General features: G+C 30.4%; 1 protein-coding gene across 1 annotated transcript in view; it reads right to left on the bottom strand.

Moving 5' to 3' along the window:
- LOC129220174 (ubiquitin carboxyl-terminal hydrolase 24-like) overlaps positions 1-18,930 on the bottom strand; it is a 99,704-nt gene that overhangs the window by 14,933 nt on the left and 65,841 nt on the right. Inside the window, exons 43-52 of the mRNA XM_054854528.1 lie at positions 18,087-18,206; positions 16,874-17,085; positions 14,416-14,549; positions 12,088-12,244; positions 11,722-11,956; positions 10,822-10,928; positions 5,839-5,952; positions 4,994-5,093; positions 3,351-3,470; positions 2,018-2,113 (exon numbers count right to left, since the gene is read on the bottom strand). Of these exons, the coding sequence (XP_054710503.1) occupies positions 2,018-2,113; positions 3,351-3,470; positions 4,994-5,093; positions 5,839-5,952; positions 10,822-10,928; positions 11,722-11,956; positions 12,088-12,244; positions 14,416-14,549; positions 16,874-17,085; positions 18,087-18,206 (1,395 nt within the window). The remainder of the gene's footprint in view (positions 1-2,017; positions 2,114-3,350; positions 3,471-4,993; positions 5,094-5,838; positions 5,953-10,821; positions 10,929-11,721; positions 11,957-12,087; positions 12,245-14,415; positions 14,550-16,873; positions 17,086-18,086; positions 18,207-18,930) is intronic.

Genomic DNA, 18,930 nt, shown 5'->3' with positions numbered 1-18,930 from the left:
AAAGTTTATGTAAAAAATATTGATAAAAGGAGGACTTATTCACAATGGCTTCTGAAATTATTATACAATATATTCAGAAGCTATTAAAATAAGGGCTGTCTAACCTAGAAAAAAGTAACCTATGAGTAAATCCTTTAATAACTAAGAAGATTATTATTTATGTCATCAAAATTTCCAAAAATCAGAAAATATCAAAAAATGGACTTAACCGCATTGGCTTCTGAGTGACTCATATGATGACTAGCTGCATTAGTAAAGAAATAGTCATGAATATACACGAAATGTACCGCCAGCTCAGTCAATTTCAGCCGAGGACTAAAGTTCTGTGCTTATTAGCACTCATCAGCCCAGCAGGAGTTGGAAAACCTCTTATGTTAGCCAAGACTGCCAAACAAAATGATAGCTAATACAGAATTAGCACTGACCAGATGCCGGGCTGATGAATGCTAATAAGCACAAAACTGCAGTCCTCGGCTGGAATTGACAGAGCTGGCAGTGTATTTCATGTATTTCTGCCTTAGACCTGGCTATAGGGCGGTAACATACTGAATACGTCATGAATATGCATAATGTATGCATAATACAGTCGAACCTCCATATATCGAACTTCCATATATCAAAATTTTCTATATATCGAAATCCCAGCAAATTTCTATGTTCATTATATAGAAAAGTTGTTTCTATATATCGAAAAAATTTCTATACATCAAAAAATTTTCCAGACATTCGTAGATTTTTTTTCCACTTTAGACTGTTTGTCTCAGGAGAAAATTACATTCACACTAAAGATTTCTACGGAACTCATAAGAAATCTGGGGTTGAAGGGTGTGTAGTTAAGTCGTTGTTCCGTTATGAAGTTCTTAAATTCCCTCAAGTTTATTTCAAATCTTAGCTGTAACCAGTAACACTGTAAATTCAGTTTCAAATTATCCCTTTTGTTTGTTGATTATCATTTGTAGTCTTCTTAGCTTCAGTAAAAATAATTCAAGTTAAGTAGATTGATTGTTTACTTTTCTCCCGATCACATTGTTAAAACGAAAATCCCCTAAAGTTGCGATCAAGTTCAGTTGCCGAAGAATATGAAGATGTATGGTTAGCATAAAAATGTAATTTCTGTTAATTTTTTAATCATTAAATTTCATTTAATCCAATGCTCGTATAAATTATAAATTTGGTTTCATACACGAAAATTAGCTTTTATTTTAATGTTTTAGGATACTTTTATGATAAAAGAAAATCGTTTCCACATATTGAAATTTCTATATATCGAATTTTTTTCCGGCAATTTGCTACTTTGATATATGGAGGTTCGACTGTACATGCACATAATATTTCTTAAACAATGAAAAGGATGTAGTGGGTAGTTTCATGGTGACTAAGAAACAGAAGAAGGATTAACAAATTCATGTGAAGAAATTATACCTGGTTGACATTTACATGGAATTACTCAAATGTCACTTAAAGATCAAATTTTATCCTAAAATAAATTATTAATTCGAGACACATTGGTAAGAGAAGCATGACCACTAACTTTATATAAGCTATTGATTTTTCCGATTCTTGGAATTAAAACAAACCACATTTAGGAAAAGGAATAATTTTGAAAATGAAATGCTCATTATTTTTAAATGGTTGGAATAAAATTTGAACAATCCAGTTTTTTTCACTACTAAACCCTGATGTTGCTTTTTTTTTTTTTTTTAATTTGTAAGCAGCAAAATAAAACTAATTCTATACAATAATTTAATTCTAAACTATGACTCGAAAAGGTAGAAGTTAGTTTGTTTACTTAATTATTACTGGGAAACAATAAATAAATGTTAAGCACAAAACAAAGGCAAAACAAAAAACCTTAAAATTGTAGAGTAGTCAACTGAAAACATCAACAACAAGTAAATCAAATTTACCAAAACAAACCTTAGAATTGTACCGACATTTTTTTTTTTTTTTTTGAGTTGTTCCTCTCTAAAGACTGATGAAAGGACAAAAGTAAACTTGAAGATTACAATTAACTTACCATACTTTGCATATTAGCAGAAGCAGGCCCAAGCAAGAAAACAAGAAGCTTTTGAAATGCATTGTTTTGAATCAGATGATTACACGTCGTATGACCCTAACAAAACAAAATATTGCTACTTATCAAAATGATTAATAAAAATACATACAATAGATCCAGAAAATTAAATAAACGTGATAAAATCTTCCTCCAAATTAAATATTAAAATTTTACCATACTATATATTATTAGTAGTACTTCATTCATATTAAATTAAAATTTAAAAGCAATGTATTATCTTCTAGAAGAGGTGCCCTAAAAGTACTTAGCACCTCACATTTTTACTGTATTATAAATCTTTAGTTAACAATCTGCATACCTAAGGCAATTAAATATGCTCACCATTTTCCACCAAAGCCTCATTTTTCCAGAGCTATGTCAAGATCAGGAAATGAATTACAGGTGTTTACAGGAATATATGCATTTCACACCAATCTTTAATATACACTCAAAAGTATAGTAATAACTAATTTGTCTTAATTATTCCGCATTTTCAAAATACAGTTCGAAAATAGTGACCAATTCGCTGCAGAAGCTGAATAAAATAGATTTTTTTTCCCATGAGTAGCCTCGTCATTAATTTTTTAGAACACATGACAGAGAATAACGATCAACTGCATTATGGATGAGAAATGAACGAAAAAACAAAACTTAGTGAACAAAAAAAAAACTTTGATAATTTTTTCTTGGTGGAAAAAATTATTTTTCTTTCCCCATTTTTAAGCAATAAACAATAAAAAAGCTTTATGGTTTTTGTTTTCCATCCCTTTATTTATTACCCATTAACTTACAGTAAATAAAAACATCTTTTCTTTTCACAATAACTTTATAGGAATGATTTACTTATTACTCTCCTATAAAGACAATGTTTCACTTAGTGTGGATTAGTTTACTGTGGTACTTTAGAAAAACCAATTAATTAAGTGAGGTATTCCTGAGATTTATTTCAAATTTTAAAATTATTTGCCAGTTTTATTATTTTACAAGTAGTTACATTTTTTTTCAAATCAATAATATAATTTTAATTAACAATGTGAACAAATTACACTATGAGACATGTTGCTTCAGTACAAATCAGTTGGTTTCATGTTAAATTTTTCATTACTAAATTGTACTGAAAGTGGTTAATACTCGTTTCAATATGACTACGAAAATGGTACAATATTGCTCATTAAAACAAGTTTTATAGGAACAGAGTATTAAAGTCATAAAAAGCAAATACTTTCCTTTCTTCTGTACGGATACTATTATCATTAGAAGAATTTCAATTCAAGTATATTCAAAATGTACATACCATTTGTGCATAGGCACTTAGGAGCCAAAAATATTGGCTGCAACTTTTACAATTGTCAGGCACATCATGATTCAACATTTCCAGCAAATGTACAATTATACTGTGCAAATTAGGTGAACTCTAAAAAGATAGAGAAGGAGAAAAAAAATGATTTTTTTTTTTTTTTGCTGAATCAGATTAACACATCATAGAAATTGATAGAAAATGACAAGCCTACCTTTGAAAGGAAAAAGGGAGAGAACAAATTTAGGATTACCAAATAGTTTTAATTTATACAACCTCATCAGCAGGTTTTTTGATTGATCATAAACCACAAATGTCCCTTAAATCAAGTTTTTTACAAGTCTTAAAAGTTTAGCAAATCATGACACAACAGAAAACTTGAAATGAAAAACTATAATTGTATTGTACTTATTAGATGTTACAAGTAAAATAAAAAACTACATTTGTAATTGTAAAGCAAAAAATAATCTAAAAACAATACTAATTAGAAATTTTGCCAGTATGATTACATATTCAGATTCAACTATACTTGCTTGCAACTTAAGTTGACTATGAAGTCACGACGCACAGAAGAAAAACGAGTTAACAGATAAAACGTCACACTTACTAGCGAATAAGAGGAAATCGCCACCTGTCTGTCAGCTGCTATTGGCTGTCGCGTTTGATTGCAGAGGATAAAATGCTACACGCTGCTTCGCTGGTCAAATTGAAAATATTTAACGAGTGACAGAAATTATGACGAAAAATGTATGCAAACGTTTAACTAACTAATTCGATTTCTAAAGCGAAGAGCCTAATTTCACCCGAATATTGGACAATGCGCTAGGAACTATTTCCTTCGTTTGGCTGCAGCTCATTTCTCCATTGTGAAGTAAGCTTGCAGTTGAGTATAGAGGAAGAGTGATCAATCAACATCAAACAAACAACATTGTTAGCAATTTTTCATACATTTTTGTGATAATAAATTATTGTTCTTATTCATCTTTATGTCTTAAATTGTTCTTATAATTCAAAAACCCTTCAATTGCGCTCAGCTAATTTTTTTGTTTAAATTGGCTGAAATTTATGTATGATGTTGAATCATATCGTCCCATCAAACAATTTCAGGTTGGCGGGTTTGTGGTGCCTTACTCTACCTTCAATATTAAATGATTTTAATTTTTGCTTATTTTGAATAAAATAATAAATTTGTTCATTCCAATAAATTTCTTGCTGCTTAAATTAACATCGGTTTAAGGACCAAACAAATGCCTAAAAATATACATTGTGTGACAATTTCAGCAAGAAAGGCCTTTTTTTTGGGTGAGTTACAATAAAAAAACATGAACTGGACATTTTTTTGATCAGTACTATTATGCATGTAAATTTCTCTTAAATGTCAAACTGACCACCACCACCACCCCCTCAAAAATAAAGAAAAAAAGGCCCCAGCACTTCAGCTTAAATTGCTGTACCTACATTTGAATGTAAAAATAATGCATAGCTGTAAAAACTGGTGTTCAGCAGATAAACAAATCAGTTTCTCAATCATACAAGCAAGCAGTTTTATTTCTATTTTTAAGGCAAAACTTAATTAATTTGTTTTTAAACACTGAAAAAGCACAACACAGAATTTGATTTGTAAAAGTAACAAAACTTACAACATCACCACCATTTAGAAAGAAACCATTAATTCCTCTTTCTAACATTCTTGCAAAAACTTGTCGCAAATCTCGACATGGGCAGTCCAACAAAAATGGTCTAGGTGGAAGAAAAATACAATGTACTTATATTGCTGAGCAAAACTACAATGTTTAAAATTATTACAAATTTGCATAACTCATAACAACACAATTTTCTCAATACATATAGTAAGTTCTGGTGCATATCACTTTAATTTACTCTTGCAGATTCCAAAGCCTGATTACAACCAATAACTCATGTTTACTCAAATTCTGCAAATTTATTCAATTCAGAATGAAACAATGCTCTGAAAAGAAAGTGTAAGTGATTGGGTCATAAATCGGGAGCAATTTATTTTTCAAGCTCAAATAATGTTCCCTTTTAGACAAATTAACAGGAAGCTTTAATTGCTAAGGGCTTCAGTCAAGAGTATAGTGCTAAAAGCAAAAACTATTGAAAACTTCAAGGATCTTTAAAGTATCAAACTCAACTTTTCACTTTCTGGAAAATGCAACCGGCAATTTATTTATGCAATTTTAATTATGCCATGCATATAATCCCTCTTGCTAGCACTAACAGTTTATTAAACACTAAGGTTCCATGACAGAAAATTTGTAATTATGGTAATCTACGAGGCATTCTGTTTTTTTTTTTTTTTTTTTTTTTTTTTTTTAAATATTACTTTCATTGACATATTGACTCATTTTTTTATTTCATAATTTAATGTTCTTTCTTTAGAAAATGTTACCTAAAGATGTTGCTAAGGTGCTACTTAAAGGAAGGCCACGAAATGGATTACCAAAGATTAAAATTTCATACTTACTTTAAGTAACTAAGGCCGACATCAGTGCTAAAAAAATCAATGAACCAAATGGAAGCTTCTTGACAATTATATACAATTTTTTCAATGATGTCACCCAATTCATTCATGGTATCACTAAAAATATCAATAAATCTAAATTTTACTAGAAATAATACACAACATAAAATAACCACACAGATATATGAACTTTCTAGAATTCAAACGCATTAAAATACACAAGTAACTCTACTGACAATCTTGCCCGTTATTGGCATTAGAAACTAAAAGTATACTACAATAAAAATCTCGTTACGTCGTCAGTCAAGGTACCAAAAATTTTTGACCACTTGTGCGGAGTGAATACTTATGTGTAGTGATAAATTAAAGAAGAAAATAAAAATGGCTTAAAAGTTATGGAAATACTTTCATTGAAAGCTGTAAAATTCAGTGAGAAAAACAATAGCTTATGAAATCAATACCTAAAATTAGTAGAAACTTAAGGAAGAACAAAAAAGGAGAAAAAAACTCACTATAGTTCCTTTGTTTTATTTTCTCCGAGTTACAGTACGTAATATTAAAAGATTATTTTAATGTAGTTACCCTACATTTTTTCTACCTAGCTAGGTTGAGTTTGGTTCATATTCTCTGCATCACTATCCTCACTTAAACTACTCTGTTTTTCTTTTAAAAATTCAGAAATCAAGACTTTTCCTTTTTATTTCCTTTAAAAGATAAAGAGGTAAGTTTTAGTTTTCCTGACATGTTAAAAACAACAGATACACAGCAAGAACTCTGCTTTGAATCACCAGAAACACGGAATGAGATTTCAAGCAAAAATGACTCTCACAGAGCATTTTAACTAAGACCAATGCTATTTTCTAAGATCCGATAAGAAAAGAGAATTTTAGAAAACGATTTTTGGATGACTAGTTAACTGTGGTAAAATTAAATTTGGCGCCTAGTAAAGAAGGACGACATCAAACTCGGATTATAGACGATAGATAGATACAATAATTTTGCAAGTTACTATAAACTTCGATGAGGAAACTAAAACATATATATAAATATTGAATAACATATGGAACAAAGTGGTAAAAATTTTATCAAATTAATACTATGTACACATTTAATAAATTTAAGCCTCTTCGACTGATTTTTAATATGCTTTTATTAGCTTCACTTGGATGTTTGTGAGTAACTCTCCTTTGGACTAAGAGCTAGTGGCTTATTACTGTTAGTACATTCCACCACTTTCTGAGCGTTCGTGGCCGAGCGGTTTAAGGCGCGGGTCTTCGCTGATGCCCACCGCCGGGAATCATTGGGCGTGTGTTCTAATCCCGTCTACACTGAAATTAAATTTATAATCTTGCAACTCAATTTTCGCCCACTTTTTGTGATCGGATTCTTTTAAATTTTGGAATTCAACCTCAGACCCGATGACAATGCAATATTCTATAATCAAATTAATTTATTAACGATAAGTTATTAGTTTATTCTAATTAACACGCTTTTATTAGCTTAACTTGTATGTTTGTGGGTCCAACTTTCCTTTGGAAAAATAGCCAGTGGCTTATTAGAATTACTTACAATGTACAAATCAGAACTGCGGAGTGTAACAATGTTTACACATGAATTTACACGAAAGCATTCAAAATGTGTGTGTCTGATGCAAATAATGCAATAGAATACTTAGATACATTCTATTATAATAAAATAATTGTTTAAAAAACTTTAAAAAAAACACGCTTTTGTAGCAAAGTGAACTAGAAAGTTAAAAATAATCTTTGGATGGCAAGTATATAAAGTAATTGACCAAACACTTAATTTTACTGCAATAAAAGAAAGCGTGGAGTGCAGCCTATTTACATTTTTGCATGGATAACAAGTTGTAGAAATTTAAGACAACTGATAAGATGCCCCCCACGCCTAATCCCGTCTACACTGAAATTAAATTTATAATCTTGCAACTCAATTTTCGCCCACTTTTTGTGATCGGATTCTTTCAAAATATGGAATGCAAGCTCAGACCCGATGACAATGCAATATTCTATAATCAATTTATCTGTGGATAAGAAATGCTTACATTTAGCAGACAACGGATGGGGACTCACACAAGAATGCGAAAAAGAAATAAATAAAATAGTTTAAAAAACTAAAAAAACACACTTTTGTAGCAAAATGAATTAAAAATTAAAAAATAAAATAATAGTTTCAGGGCTCCCAACACATTTTAGCTTTAGAAAAGGGTAAAAGAGGAACATTTTTAATCAAAAAGAGGACTAAAGAGAATCAGTTAGGATTAAAAAGAAGACTTTCGGAGGACCATTCATTTAAACCCAAGGAAGCACCAAAAGGCAAATTAGCTGCCTGCTGCTAAATCCATGAACATAATTCGTTAATTAACCATAATACTGATTTTTAATTATACAATTCCTTTATCACCTTCTGCACAACTAATCTTTTTATCCATCGAATAATAATATTATTTACACAAGCATTTGGGTGGGGGGGAGGCACTTAGCTCAGCACTTAAGGCACCCTCCTTAGAACTAAATAGGCATAATGATACATTTAGAATTGAACCAGGGATGCTAGTAGTCTCACTGAAGGATAGATGAATCTGTACTTCATCTTTCTTTAGTTTAGAATTATGTTTGCGCTTTTCTGTCTTGTAATCTTCTTTATAGCGTTATATCGCTTCTTAATCGATATGAATCTATCATACATCAAACAGATCTACTGTATTGAAAGTTTTCCTAAAAATGTCTGAAGTGCTCAATCACAAAGAGAAGCAGATCACATGAGGCTTAGTTTTGCAATTTTCAAATTCAAAGTATATTTTCAAGAATCGTAAAGCTTACATTAAAAAAAATACTCCATGATTGCAAAGGGTCATGAGTGCTTTGAACTTTTATGGGGAAAAAAACAAATTCCCCCCTTTAGCAGCCATCATGACAATGAAATGATGTACACAAATTAAACTTCACAAAATTATATAATTCAACTTTGCTCCAAATACAAACGCTACTTTAAAATGTTATTTGCTCAATTGTTTAAATTTAATACCCCCCCCCCCAAAAAAAATAATAATAATAATAACCGAAAATAAACTAATAATAATCAAAATTAAGTTTGCAAAACTAAATAAACTTGAATTAAACAACACAAAAATTATTTATTTTTTAGTTATTTAAATAAAAATTAAATCGAGTTAATCTAACATAGCATGTCAAAATAACTTCTAATTGCCATAAATATAAAAATATTTATAAGATGTAAAATGATTAAAAGCTTAGAGAAGCAAATTTTCACGAACCAAGTTCAATGTTGGTATGTTTCCCATAAAATAAATTTATTTATTTTCTACTAAATTAAATACAAAACATGCTAATCTAAGGTGGCATATGGGAAAATAACATTCGATTGGGCAAAATATTTTAATATTTACATGAGTCAAAAAGATTGAAATTTCAAACCCTAAAAGCAATTTTCTGCAATGTCCGAGTAAGTTCAATGTTGCCATGGTTTCTAAGATAATTCCTTCGTTAATTATTGAAATTAAATGAAAAATAAGCTAATCTAAAGTAGCATATGTCAAAATAACTTCCAATTGTCAAAAACATCAAAATGTTTACAAGATGCAAGAGGATTGAAATTTCAAACGCAAGAAGCAATCTTCCGTGAAGTCCGAGTAAGTTCAATGTTGCCATGGTTTCCAAAATAGTTCCTTTGTTAATAATTGAAATTAAACGAAAAATAAGCTAAGCTAAGGTAGCACATGTCAAAATTACTTTGGATCATAAAAAGCATCAAAATATTAACAAGATGCAAAAGGATTGAAACCTCAAACACGAAAGCAATTTTTCAAGATAAATCATATCAAATATATACGTTCAAAAAATTGCACTAATGAAATATTTTTTAAAAAATTACAAGCACAATCCAATGTTTTTTGAAAGAATTCAAGAAATAAAGAAACTTTTTCAAGGTATTCAAGCACTCGAAAAAAAAAATGACCTCTTTTTTTCCCCAAGAACTTTTTAAGGTTTTTCATGGGCGTACGAACCTTGTTTAACGCGGGCTGAAGCAGCGTGTTTGGGTGTAGAGTAACTTTTAATGAAATAAAAAAACTTTTAAAATCTGATATTTAAGTAAAAACAATGTAAAAGCGGAATAATCGGACCAAAATGTTAAAAAGCGGTCTAAAGCAAACTTTGACATAAAAAATGGACTTTGACGGAAAAAGCGAACCATTTGGGAACCCTGTAGTTTAAAAAACTAAAAAAACAAAAGCATCAGACATTCAAAATGTCTGATGCGAATAATGTAATAGAATAAAGATACATTCCATTATAATAAAATAATAGTTTAAAAAAATAAAAAAACACACTTTAGTAGCAAAATGAACTAAAAAGTTCAAAATAATCTTTGGATAACAAGTATATAAAGTAATTGACCAAACATTTAATTTTACTTTAATAGAAAAAAAGCATGGGGGGGCATCTTATCAGTTGTCTAAATTTCTTCCACTTGTTATCCATACAAAAATGTAAATAGGCAGCCCCCACGCTTTTTTTTATTGCAGTAAAATTAAGTGTTTGGTCAATTACTTTATATACTTGTCATCTAAAGATTATTTTTAACTTTTTAGTTCATTTTGTTACTACAGCGTGTTTTTTTAGTTTTTTAAACTATTATTTTATTTCTCTTTACTACATATTGTCACCTCAAAGCAACAGCAAGTCATCTAAGCCCAGAAATAACAGTAAGATATCCTACTATTGCTCTGAAGCTGAGGATATAATATTTTCTTAGAATTTTAAGGGCTTCAGAATGTTGAACACTTTTGCAATATTAAACACTTAATTCCATAATTTTTTGAAGAAAATTCATGAGAGTATGGAAAATGAAGACTGCAATGCAATAACTATTTCTAAACGCCGAACACGGTACAACTTTGATCCTCATGCAAGATATTTTAAAATCTAACAAAAAGTTACAAACCTGTTCCTCTTTTTGTAGCGAAAATATGTATTTAGAAGGAAATTCAAACTTAGAGGAAGAAGACTATTTACAGCATAATTAGCAAAATCTGGCTCCTCCAATAGTTGCTAGAAAAGAAATATTTACTTATTCAATTAAAAATACATTTGCAGTTATTACAATTTTTTTTTATATGCTAAGCTGAATATAGTTAAAAATTTTAGATAAAAAAATTTAATAAACAGGAAAGAAAATATCATTAACCTTTTAATTCTTTAGATATTTCAATCACTAAATAGTTTTAAAAAGTCACATCTTTCTCAGCAGAAGAAAAGCTTAGGCATTAAATGCTAAAATCTATCAAACTTTCCCACCAAAAATTTTATTTTTAAGAAGGCCAAAGCATTTTGTGAACAAAAATACAAGCATAAAAGACAAAATTGCAAATTTTGGACGGGGGGGATAACAATTGATTGTAATTTAAAAAAAAAAATCTAAGCTTCAAATTTAAAAATGAATAACATTTTAGAAGCTCATAATATATGCTTTATGAGGAATTTTTGATTCCATACTTGTAAATTTCAAGACATACTAAAACTTGAAAAAAGCATATTACATAAAACTTGTTAAGTAATAATTTTCCATGTATTGTTGCTAATCATCAGTATCTAAAAAAATTATATATCACAAGGTAATAAGTTACAATTCAATTAATTATTTTTTCAAATGCTTCATGCACTAAAGTATAGAAAGTGCATCAAAATTTTTTTTTTTTTTTTTTTTTTTTTTTTTTTTTTTTTGAGGGGCAAAAAAGAAAGAAGAAAAATCACACAGATCTATCAATTAAATCGCTAGAAATCAATTTACTACTAATGACTTCTTAATAAAGTACATATTTATTGCTTAATTAATGGAACTTACCATGTTTGCAAATAAGAGTTGGCGAATAAAATGGAAATAAGAATCATTATATATATCTCTATTATGCATGAAGCGTAAATTTTCATCTTGAACTACTTGTTGTATTCTCCCAGGAATTTTATCAAGAAACAGACCATGCCTTTCACCTCTATCAACAAGTTGTGTTAACTGGCTTAAACTGTCTTTTTGTTTATGTGTATTACTTAGTCTTGAAGGTGAATGTTTGCTGGGCGTTCTGAAAAACAAAAAAATGCAACATTGTTTTCATTTCCAACACAAAAATAGTAATGGTTCGATGTAATAATTAAGTGTTTTTTTTTTCCCATTACTACTTGCTTTAAAACATAAATTTTATAAATATTTTACCTATTTAAAATCGGTATGTCTCGATCAGACTTCCTGAATGAAAACTTATTAGGAGTTTTTCTGGGAGTTCTAGGTGTTCTCATTACTTCCTCCATTTTCTCATAGAAAAGCATATAAGCATTCCAATATCGCTGACGTATTTCTGGATAAGAGTTACCTAAAACATAAGTAAAAAACATTGATCAAAGAACTTAATCAATGAGAATACAAAATAAAAAAATAAAAGTGTTTCTTATTTACAATAAACTCGAGATTAGCTGTGGGTGGAATTGTTCACTCTGCGTCCTATCAATGGTCTTTCCCAATTATTTATTTATTTATTTATAAGCTGACCCAGCCACGCATTGCTGTGGCAAAGTAGTTGGATTAAAATAATCTTTTACTCATTATTTTGATAGAATTAAAATAATATTTTTAATAAAGCTTAAAATAGTATAGCCGATTTTAAAGCATATGATATTGATAATGGGCGTGTTTCAATGTAAAACAATTCATAAATATTCCTGGAAAATAATGGGCAGCTGATGCAATTAATGGGCAATTTCTGCGAGTAACATGTCTTGCCGAAACCAGGAACACTTTCAGATAAAATTCCGTAACCTTCCTGAAATTATTTCGGAAGCCTCCTGGAAAAATTCATAGATCTTCCTGTTTGAAGCTAGTCGTGTTTCTGGAACTTTAGTGTAAACTTAGGTAGGTATAAAAAAAGCTTATTACCTTTCTGATTTATTAGGGAACTTGCATAAGCAATACTGCAAACATAACCAAAGCTTAGTCAGAATTGTAAGCAAGTATCGAGGATTTTTACTCAGTAACAATTCGGAGGTTTTTTACAGTGCATGCTGAAGCAAATACTTGAATTCAGTAAGTAAAAACGAAATTTTCTATGGCAAAATCACCATACATATGCTTAGTAAATTTTGCAAGTATGTAAGTAAAAGTAAGTAACGAAACTAATTGTAAAATATTGGAATGTAGAAACTAAACGTAAACCATCATACACTTTAAGAATCTACACTACATTTTATTCATTTCAGCTTTCTCTATAGTTTGTAATCAATAACTTCTTCACAAAATACACTAACTAAATTAAAAACATATAAAAGTTAAATTTTATCAATGAGGTAGATAACATTGACTTCGAACTATTGTTTCTATTATTTGAAAACTGAAAATTATCTAAGCACTAAGTTGTGCACAATGTTTATGTTTAACCTGTCTTTTGCTAATATGAAAGGTATGATAGCTTTCCCACTTGTGAGTAGGCGATATATGGTTACCCATGAGAGAAAAATGTATGTTTCAAGTCCAAAGCGAAAGTAGACATTGTTTGGTCTTGGGATCTATTTATGGTCTTTGCAAAAAGCTAAACGAATTGAAAATTGAAGCCTTCCAAATGTGTTTGAAAATTATGACGCAATTAATGGATTACGTGGCAACACAAACATTGTAGCGATTCAGGAAATTTTGACCAATATATTCGATTTTCACAGGAAGCGGATAAAAACCTGTAAAATCCTGAAACATTCTTTGGAAATATTCAGTAAGGTTTCAGCATTTTTTTTACAGTGTAGATGTCAAACGATGATAACGTTGTATCGATTAATTAACTTACACCGCCATCTATTAAGAATTTTTAGAACTAAACAATTAATTCATACTATTATTGTATAATTAATATTTAATTTGCACTAAAAAATTATAAAAACTATCCTATCTCTTAAGTTGGACCAAATGACACATAGGTATGAAATTTGATAAAAATCGGTTGAGTAGTTTCGGAGTTTACTCCGAACAAACATCGTGACATGAGATTTATATATATATATATAGATTTATTTTCTTCTGCAATGATTTTCTGAATGCAGAAAAATGCACACATCTTAACAAGTGCAAAATCTATTTTTAGACATTCCTATTATTAGCTGGCAAGAAAAGAATAAAGAATGCTTAAAATAATTCACTGTAAGCTTTGCTGGAAGCAAAGATTCGCCAATAAATAAGAGAAATTTCCTTTAATTGGTACATATCTGCGAGAAACTGTTTAACGTTTGACTGCTAATAAGTACTTAAATATTTTAAAAAGTCACAATGTACACAAGTTCTGCTTTTAAGAACAGCAAACATATAAAAAAAACCTAATTTTACTAGTTTTTTTACTTAAGTTGGAAACACATTATTGATGATAAATATTATAAGGATATAAATGACAGAATACTCCAAACATATAAAGTTTTCCTTTTGTGCATGAAATAGCATTTGATATTCAAACAAATGAAACAGCACATAAGTATATTCAAATAACATCATAAATTGAAAACACATTACTTGAATCTCTGACTTTAGCTTTGTAAGTCCCACCAAAGCATTCAGCTTCCAAAGAAGTATCATTCATGTCAAATTCTTCTACAGTAATGTCATTGAACTTAAACCACTTTCCAAGTCTTTCCCCACTATCCAATCTAAAATTAAAAGTTTAATTCATTAGCTGGCAAATTCACAAACAAACATGAACGAAATTCTTACAGCGTAAAAAAGCAACAACTAGGAAATGAATTCAACTTTGATATATTGCACATTTCATGTCAATGAAGAAGAAAAAAATTAATCATAAAATTCTGCATAACACCAAACAAACACTAGTGAACAAAATAAAAATGATAGCATTTTTATGCACTCGAATATTAAATGTCCTTACAGTAGAAGCAGGAATAAATATGATTTACTCAAAATATTTACTTTATGACAAATAGTACAATGAAACACCAGTTATGCATTTTTGAAGGGACTGTAAAAAAAGCACATAAATCAAAAAACGCATAATAGGTATATGTTAATGTGCATTAACTCTCTAAAAAACATACGATTGATAAAAACATATAAAAGAGAAACACATAAACATTGCTTCACTGTATTTCAAGGGTTGTCCACAAATGATGTCTCCATTTGAGGGCGAAGACAGGTTTGGAAAATTTTGAGTCTGTGAAAAGAGAGAGGGAACGGATAACAAGTGTGACACCACATGTCTTTTAATGAGAAAGTGGGAATGAAAAACAGCACAACATGTAACAAGGGGTGGGGGACGGGGGTAAGGCAAAGTATGACACTTTGATAAATTGTGAGGGGTTGTCCAAATGTTGAAAAAAAAAGTGTGACATCATTTATGGACAGCCCTTTATCACGTGCATACAATGCATGAAAGGCTTCTTTCTACAGTGAAACCTCCGAATAGCGGACAGTCAAGGGACTAGAAGTTTTGTCCGTTATTGGGAGGTGTCCGCTATTAGGAGGAACTACTTAATTTACCTTTTTCAAAGTGGGCTGTTGTTCCCTTTGTAGAACAAAATCGAAACAATTGCGAAAGGTTTACTACATTTTACGTCAAGTGTAATAAATCTGTTTTTTCTTAATAAAGGTATACTGACAGCACACACTTGTCTTAAAAAGCATTTAATCAACTAAAGTAATCAGTTAAAACAGTTTGACATCTCTTTTTTGCATTACCAACGGCGGCGATTCGGCGGAGCAACCCCCCTCCCCCCCCCACACTTTTTATGGTTAATTTATTTATTTTATCTCGAGTATCACTATTGCATGATTGACAGTTGGCAATATGACCTTGAATATGGGCAAATCTTTTTCATGTCTAAAAATTAAACAGCCAAACGAAACCACGGCGCCATAAAGCCGACTACTACCGGCGCTGGTCTGCTCAATTGCATCTCCCGAGAGCCCCACTTAGAAAAAGCGCCCAGTTTCTTCTTTTTTATCTTAAACTTTTGAATAGTTATTGTGTACAAAATTCATTAAAATCTTAAGAAAAACGTACGAAAATTGTTAGGCTGACATCAGTTTTCACTTATCTGCTTCAATACTCTCAAAACTAGCTGTTACAAAATTATGACTTTTTTCTTTTTCATTTTTTGCTGCCCGCAAAAAGTACCATGTCTTTTAGTTCTTTTTTTTCTGCCCCCAACTTTTAAGCCCCAATCGCTGCCTCTGCCCCTTACCACCCTTTTAATTCCAAGAAACAGTGATAAGGAAATGACGGGGGTGGGGATGGAAGATCAATTGTGGAGGATGAAAAGCTTTGTAAGGCAAGCAGTTACTAAGATATTCTGTGAAAAGAAAACGGAAGCGCTACGATCGCAAGGAAAATTTTTTGTGAAATAACTGTCCGTTATTCGGAGTGTCCGTTATTCAGAGTGAATTACATGGAATGGCCTATATTGAGGGACTGGGACTTGCAAAAGTGTCCATTAATTAGAGGTGTCCGTTATTCGGGAGTGTCCGTTAAGGGAGGTTTCACTGTATAAACAAATTGACTTAAAATAACTGAAATATTAAAAATAGGTAACTGGGCAATTTCACGGTTAACTGGCTGACATTTTTGAAACAAAACCACACACATTTTGTCATATTCTAAGCAAAATATACATCATCTTCAGTCTTTTCCCCCGATTTATTGTTAAGGTAAGTTTAATGATGTAATTGAATTCCCAAAATATTGTTTGGGTGGTTTTAAAAAAATAGTTTAAAACTGACTGATATTAATGCAACCAGTATGTCAGTTAGTTACAATGTTTTAAACCATTTTTTAAAAAATCAACCAAAATTCATTTTGAGAATTTAACTACACCTTTAAATACAGCTTAAAAATAGTAATAAACGAGAGAAAAATATTTCAAGTAATGAATATCTTGTGTGGAATGTGACAAAATGCATATGGTTTTGCTTCAAAAATGTCAGTTAGTTACCCGTGGAATTGCTCAACTAATATAAATACCTTCTCTCTTTGACATAACTGTAATAATGTCCAGCATTAGCCTGTCCACTGTGAACCACAATTCCAACTAATTCATACATAATGCTTCCTATTTTCTGTACACTAGGAATGGCTGGCACTACATGATCATCAGAATCACTTTCACTATGCATAGTTTCTCGTTCTTGGATACCTTCTGCTGTATACGGCTGCATGTCTAACTTCCAAGGAAACTGAAAAATGAAATTATAATCTGCAGTATTATGATGGTTTTCTCTCATCAATACCTCACCACTTAAATAAATCTCTCCTTTTGTTTTACATTGATTTTTAAAGCCAAACAAAAAGTACAGGAAAATTAATGTAACTTACTTTCATTTATGCATCATAAAATGTCTTAACTGTTTGTGTTTTATTTGCAACTTTTACCACTGAGAAAAATACTTTCTTTGCAATTTTTTCAAAACATAACTACCTCCTACAAATAATACTATTTGCTTTTCAAAATACTTTCTTTTCTCAATGTTTATGCTGATTTTCAGAATTAACTTCAGTCAGAATCTAAAAGATACTGATCATTCACTTTGCCGATATTGTATATAATTTTCTGTTAGTTTTACAACAGTAAGAATTTTAAACTTGATAGAGGAAAATTTATTACTCTTACTGCAAGGCAAAGAAAAAAAAAATCAATTCTCCCTGAGTTTAGAGCCTTATTTGTGACTGTTCAAAGATTGGTAAAAATTTTCAGAGAATTTTGGCTAATCCTAGCTTTTTATGAATCTAAATTAAAGTTACCAAGTTTTTGGCTTTCGGCAACAATTACTTAAATTGAAAAACTACAAACTAGCAATTTCAGAAATCGATTTTTCACCAAAAAATACCACCTTTAATTTCAGGTTTCAATAGAAAGTTGGATTTTGTGCCAACTAAGAGTTTAAATTAAACATTACAAATTCAAACTTAAAATGGGCCTTACATCTTTAGTTTTAATATTTGGGCTCTAAAAGCTTTATAAACATAGTCTGACACATGCTAAAAACAGGGTACAAAACTTTGTCAAAAATTTTGATGATCAGATGGGAAAGATTTCAAAAATTGGTCAAGTAGATATTTTTCATGTATACTTCCTTTTATGTCAATTCCTTGTATCATGTATGAACAATGCTTTACTATAATTCATTAACTTTAACACTGATGACTCTAATAAACAAATGCAAATGAAATCAACTACCTTGAAGTAATCATCAAATTTGAGAGATCTATTTGCTTCCCAGTCATAATCAAAGCGTTTCAGTTGTATTACCAAAACAGGAGGCAAGCTTTTGATACAAGTTCTCTTCATGGTATTTCGCTGAAAAGAGGAAAACATGCAATAGCTAAACTTTAAATACAAAAACACATAGCTTTAAAATGCTTTTACTGGCACGTACAAAAAAATAAAACATGCTATGACGGTTAAAGCTTGAGCAAATATTCCTGATGATATAGAATTTATGTATTTTTTATGGGTCAGGTGCAAGTTTATTCGTTAAATTTAGCTAACAGATCAAAACAAAGAATTAGAAGTTATGTAAAGATGAAAAGAGGTATAGAATAGGGCAAAGCTAACCTACCACCATTGTAAAGGCTACACAAATCCTGATCACAGCATTATGAAGCTGCCAGGTTAGGTTTACCCTAACCATAGTTGGTTTACTTGTAATATATTCATTCAAAATTAATAGCTTATCGAAACAAACAGTTAAAAAAATGTCAAAATAAAATTGGTCAAGAAAAATTGAAAGCAAGTTGGTGCCGGAACGTACTAGAATCAAGGTCTAGTGCTGCTTTTCTGGGAAAATAAGTTCCTTTCCAATAAAATTGCTTCTGTCTCAGGATTACATTATTTCTCATTGTGCTTGGGTACTGGAAAACTTATGAATTCGACCCTGATGTGTGTGTGTGTGTGTATATATATATATATACAGTGAAGCACCGTTTATACGTTTCTGAAGGGACTGTATGATAAAAGCGTACAAATGAAAAAAAAGTATAGCAGGATACATTAATATGTATTAAACTCAGCAGGGACCAAA

The sequence above is a fragment of the Uloborus diversus genome, chromosome 4 (genome assembly GCF_026930045.1).
Source record: "Uloborus diversus isolate 005 chromosome 4, Udiv.v.3.1, whole genome shotgun sequence".
Lineage (NCBI taxonomy): Eukaryota > Metazoa > Arthropoda > Arachnida > Araneae > Uloboridae > Uloborus > Uloborus diversus.
Note: the sequence above shows the minus strand (reverse complement) of the source record. Positions and strands in the feature narration are given on the sequence as shown.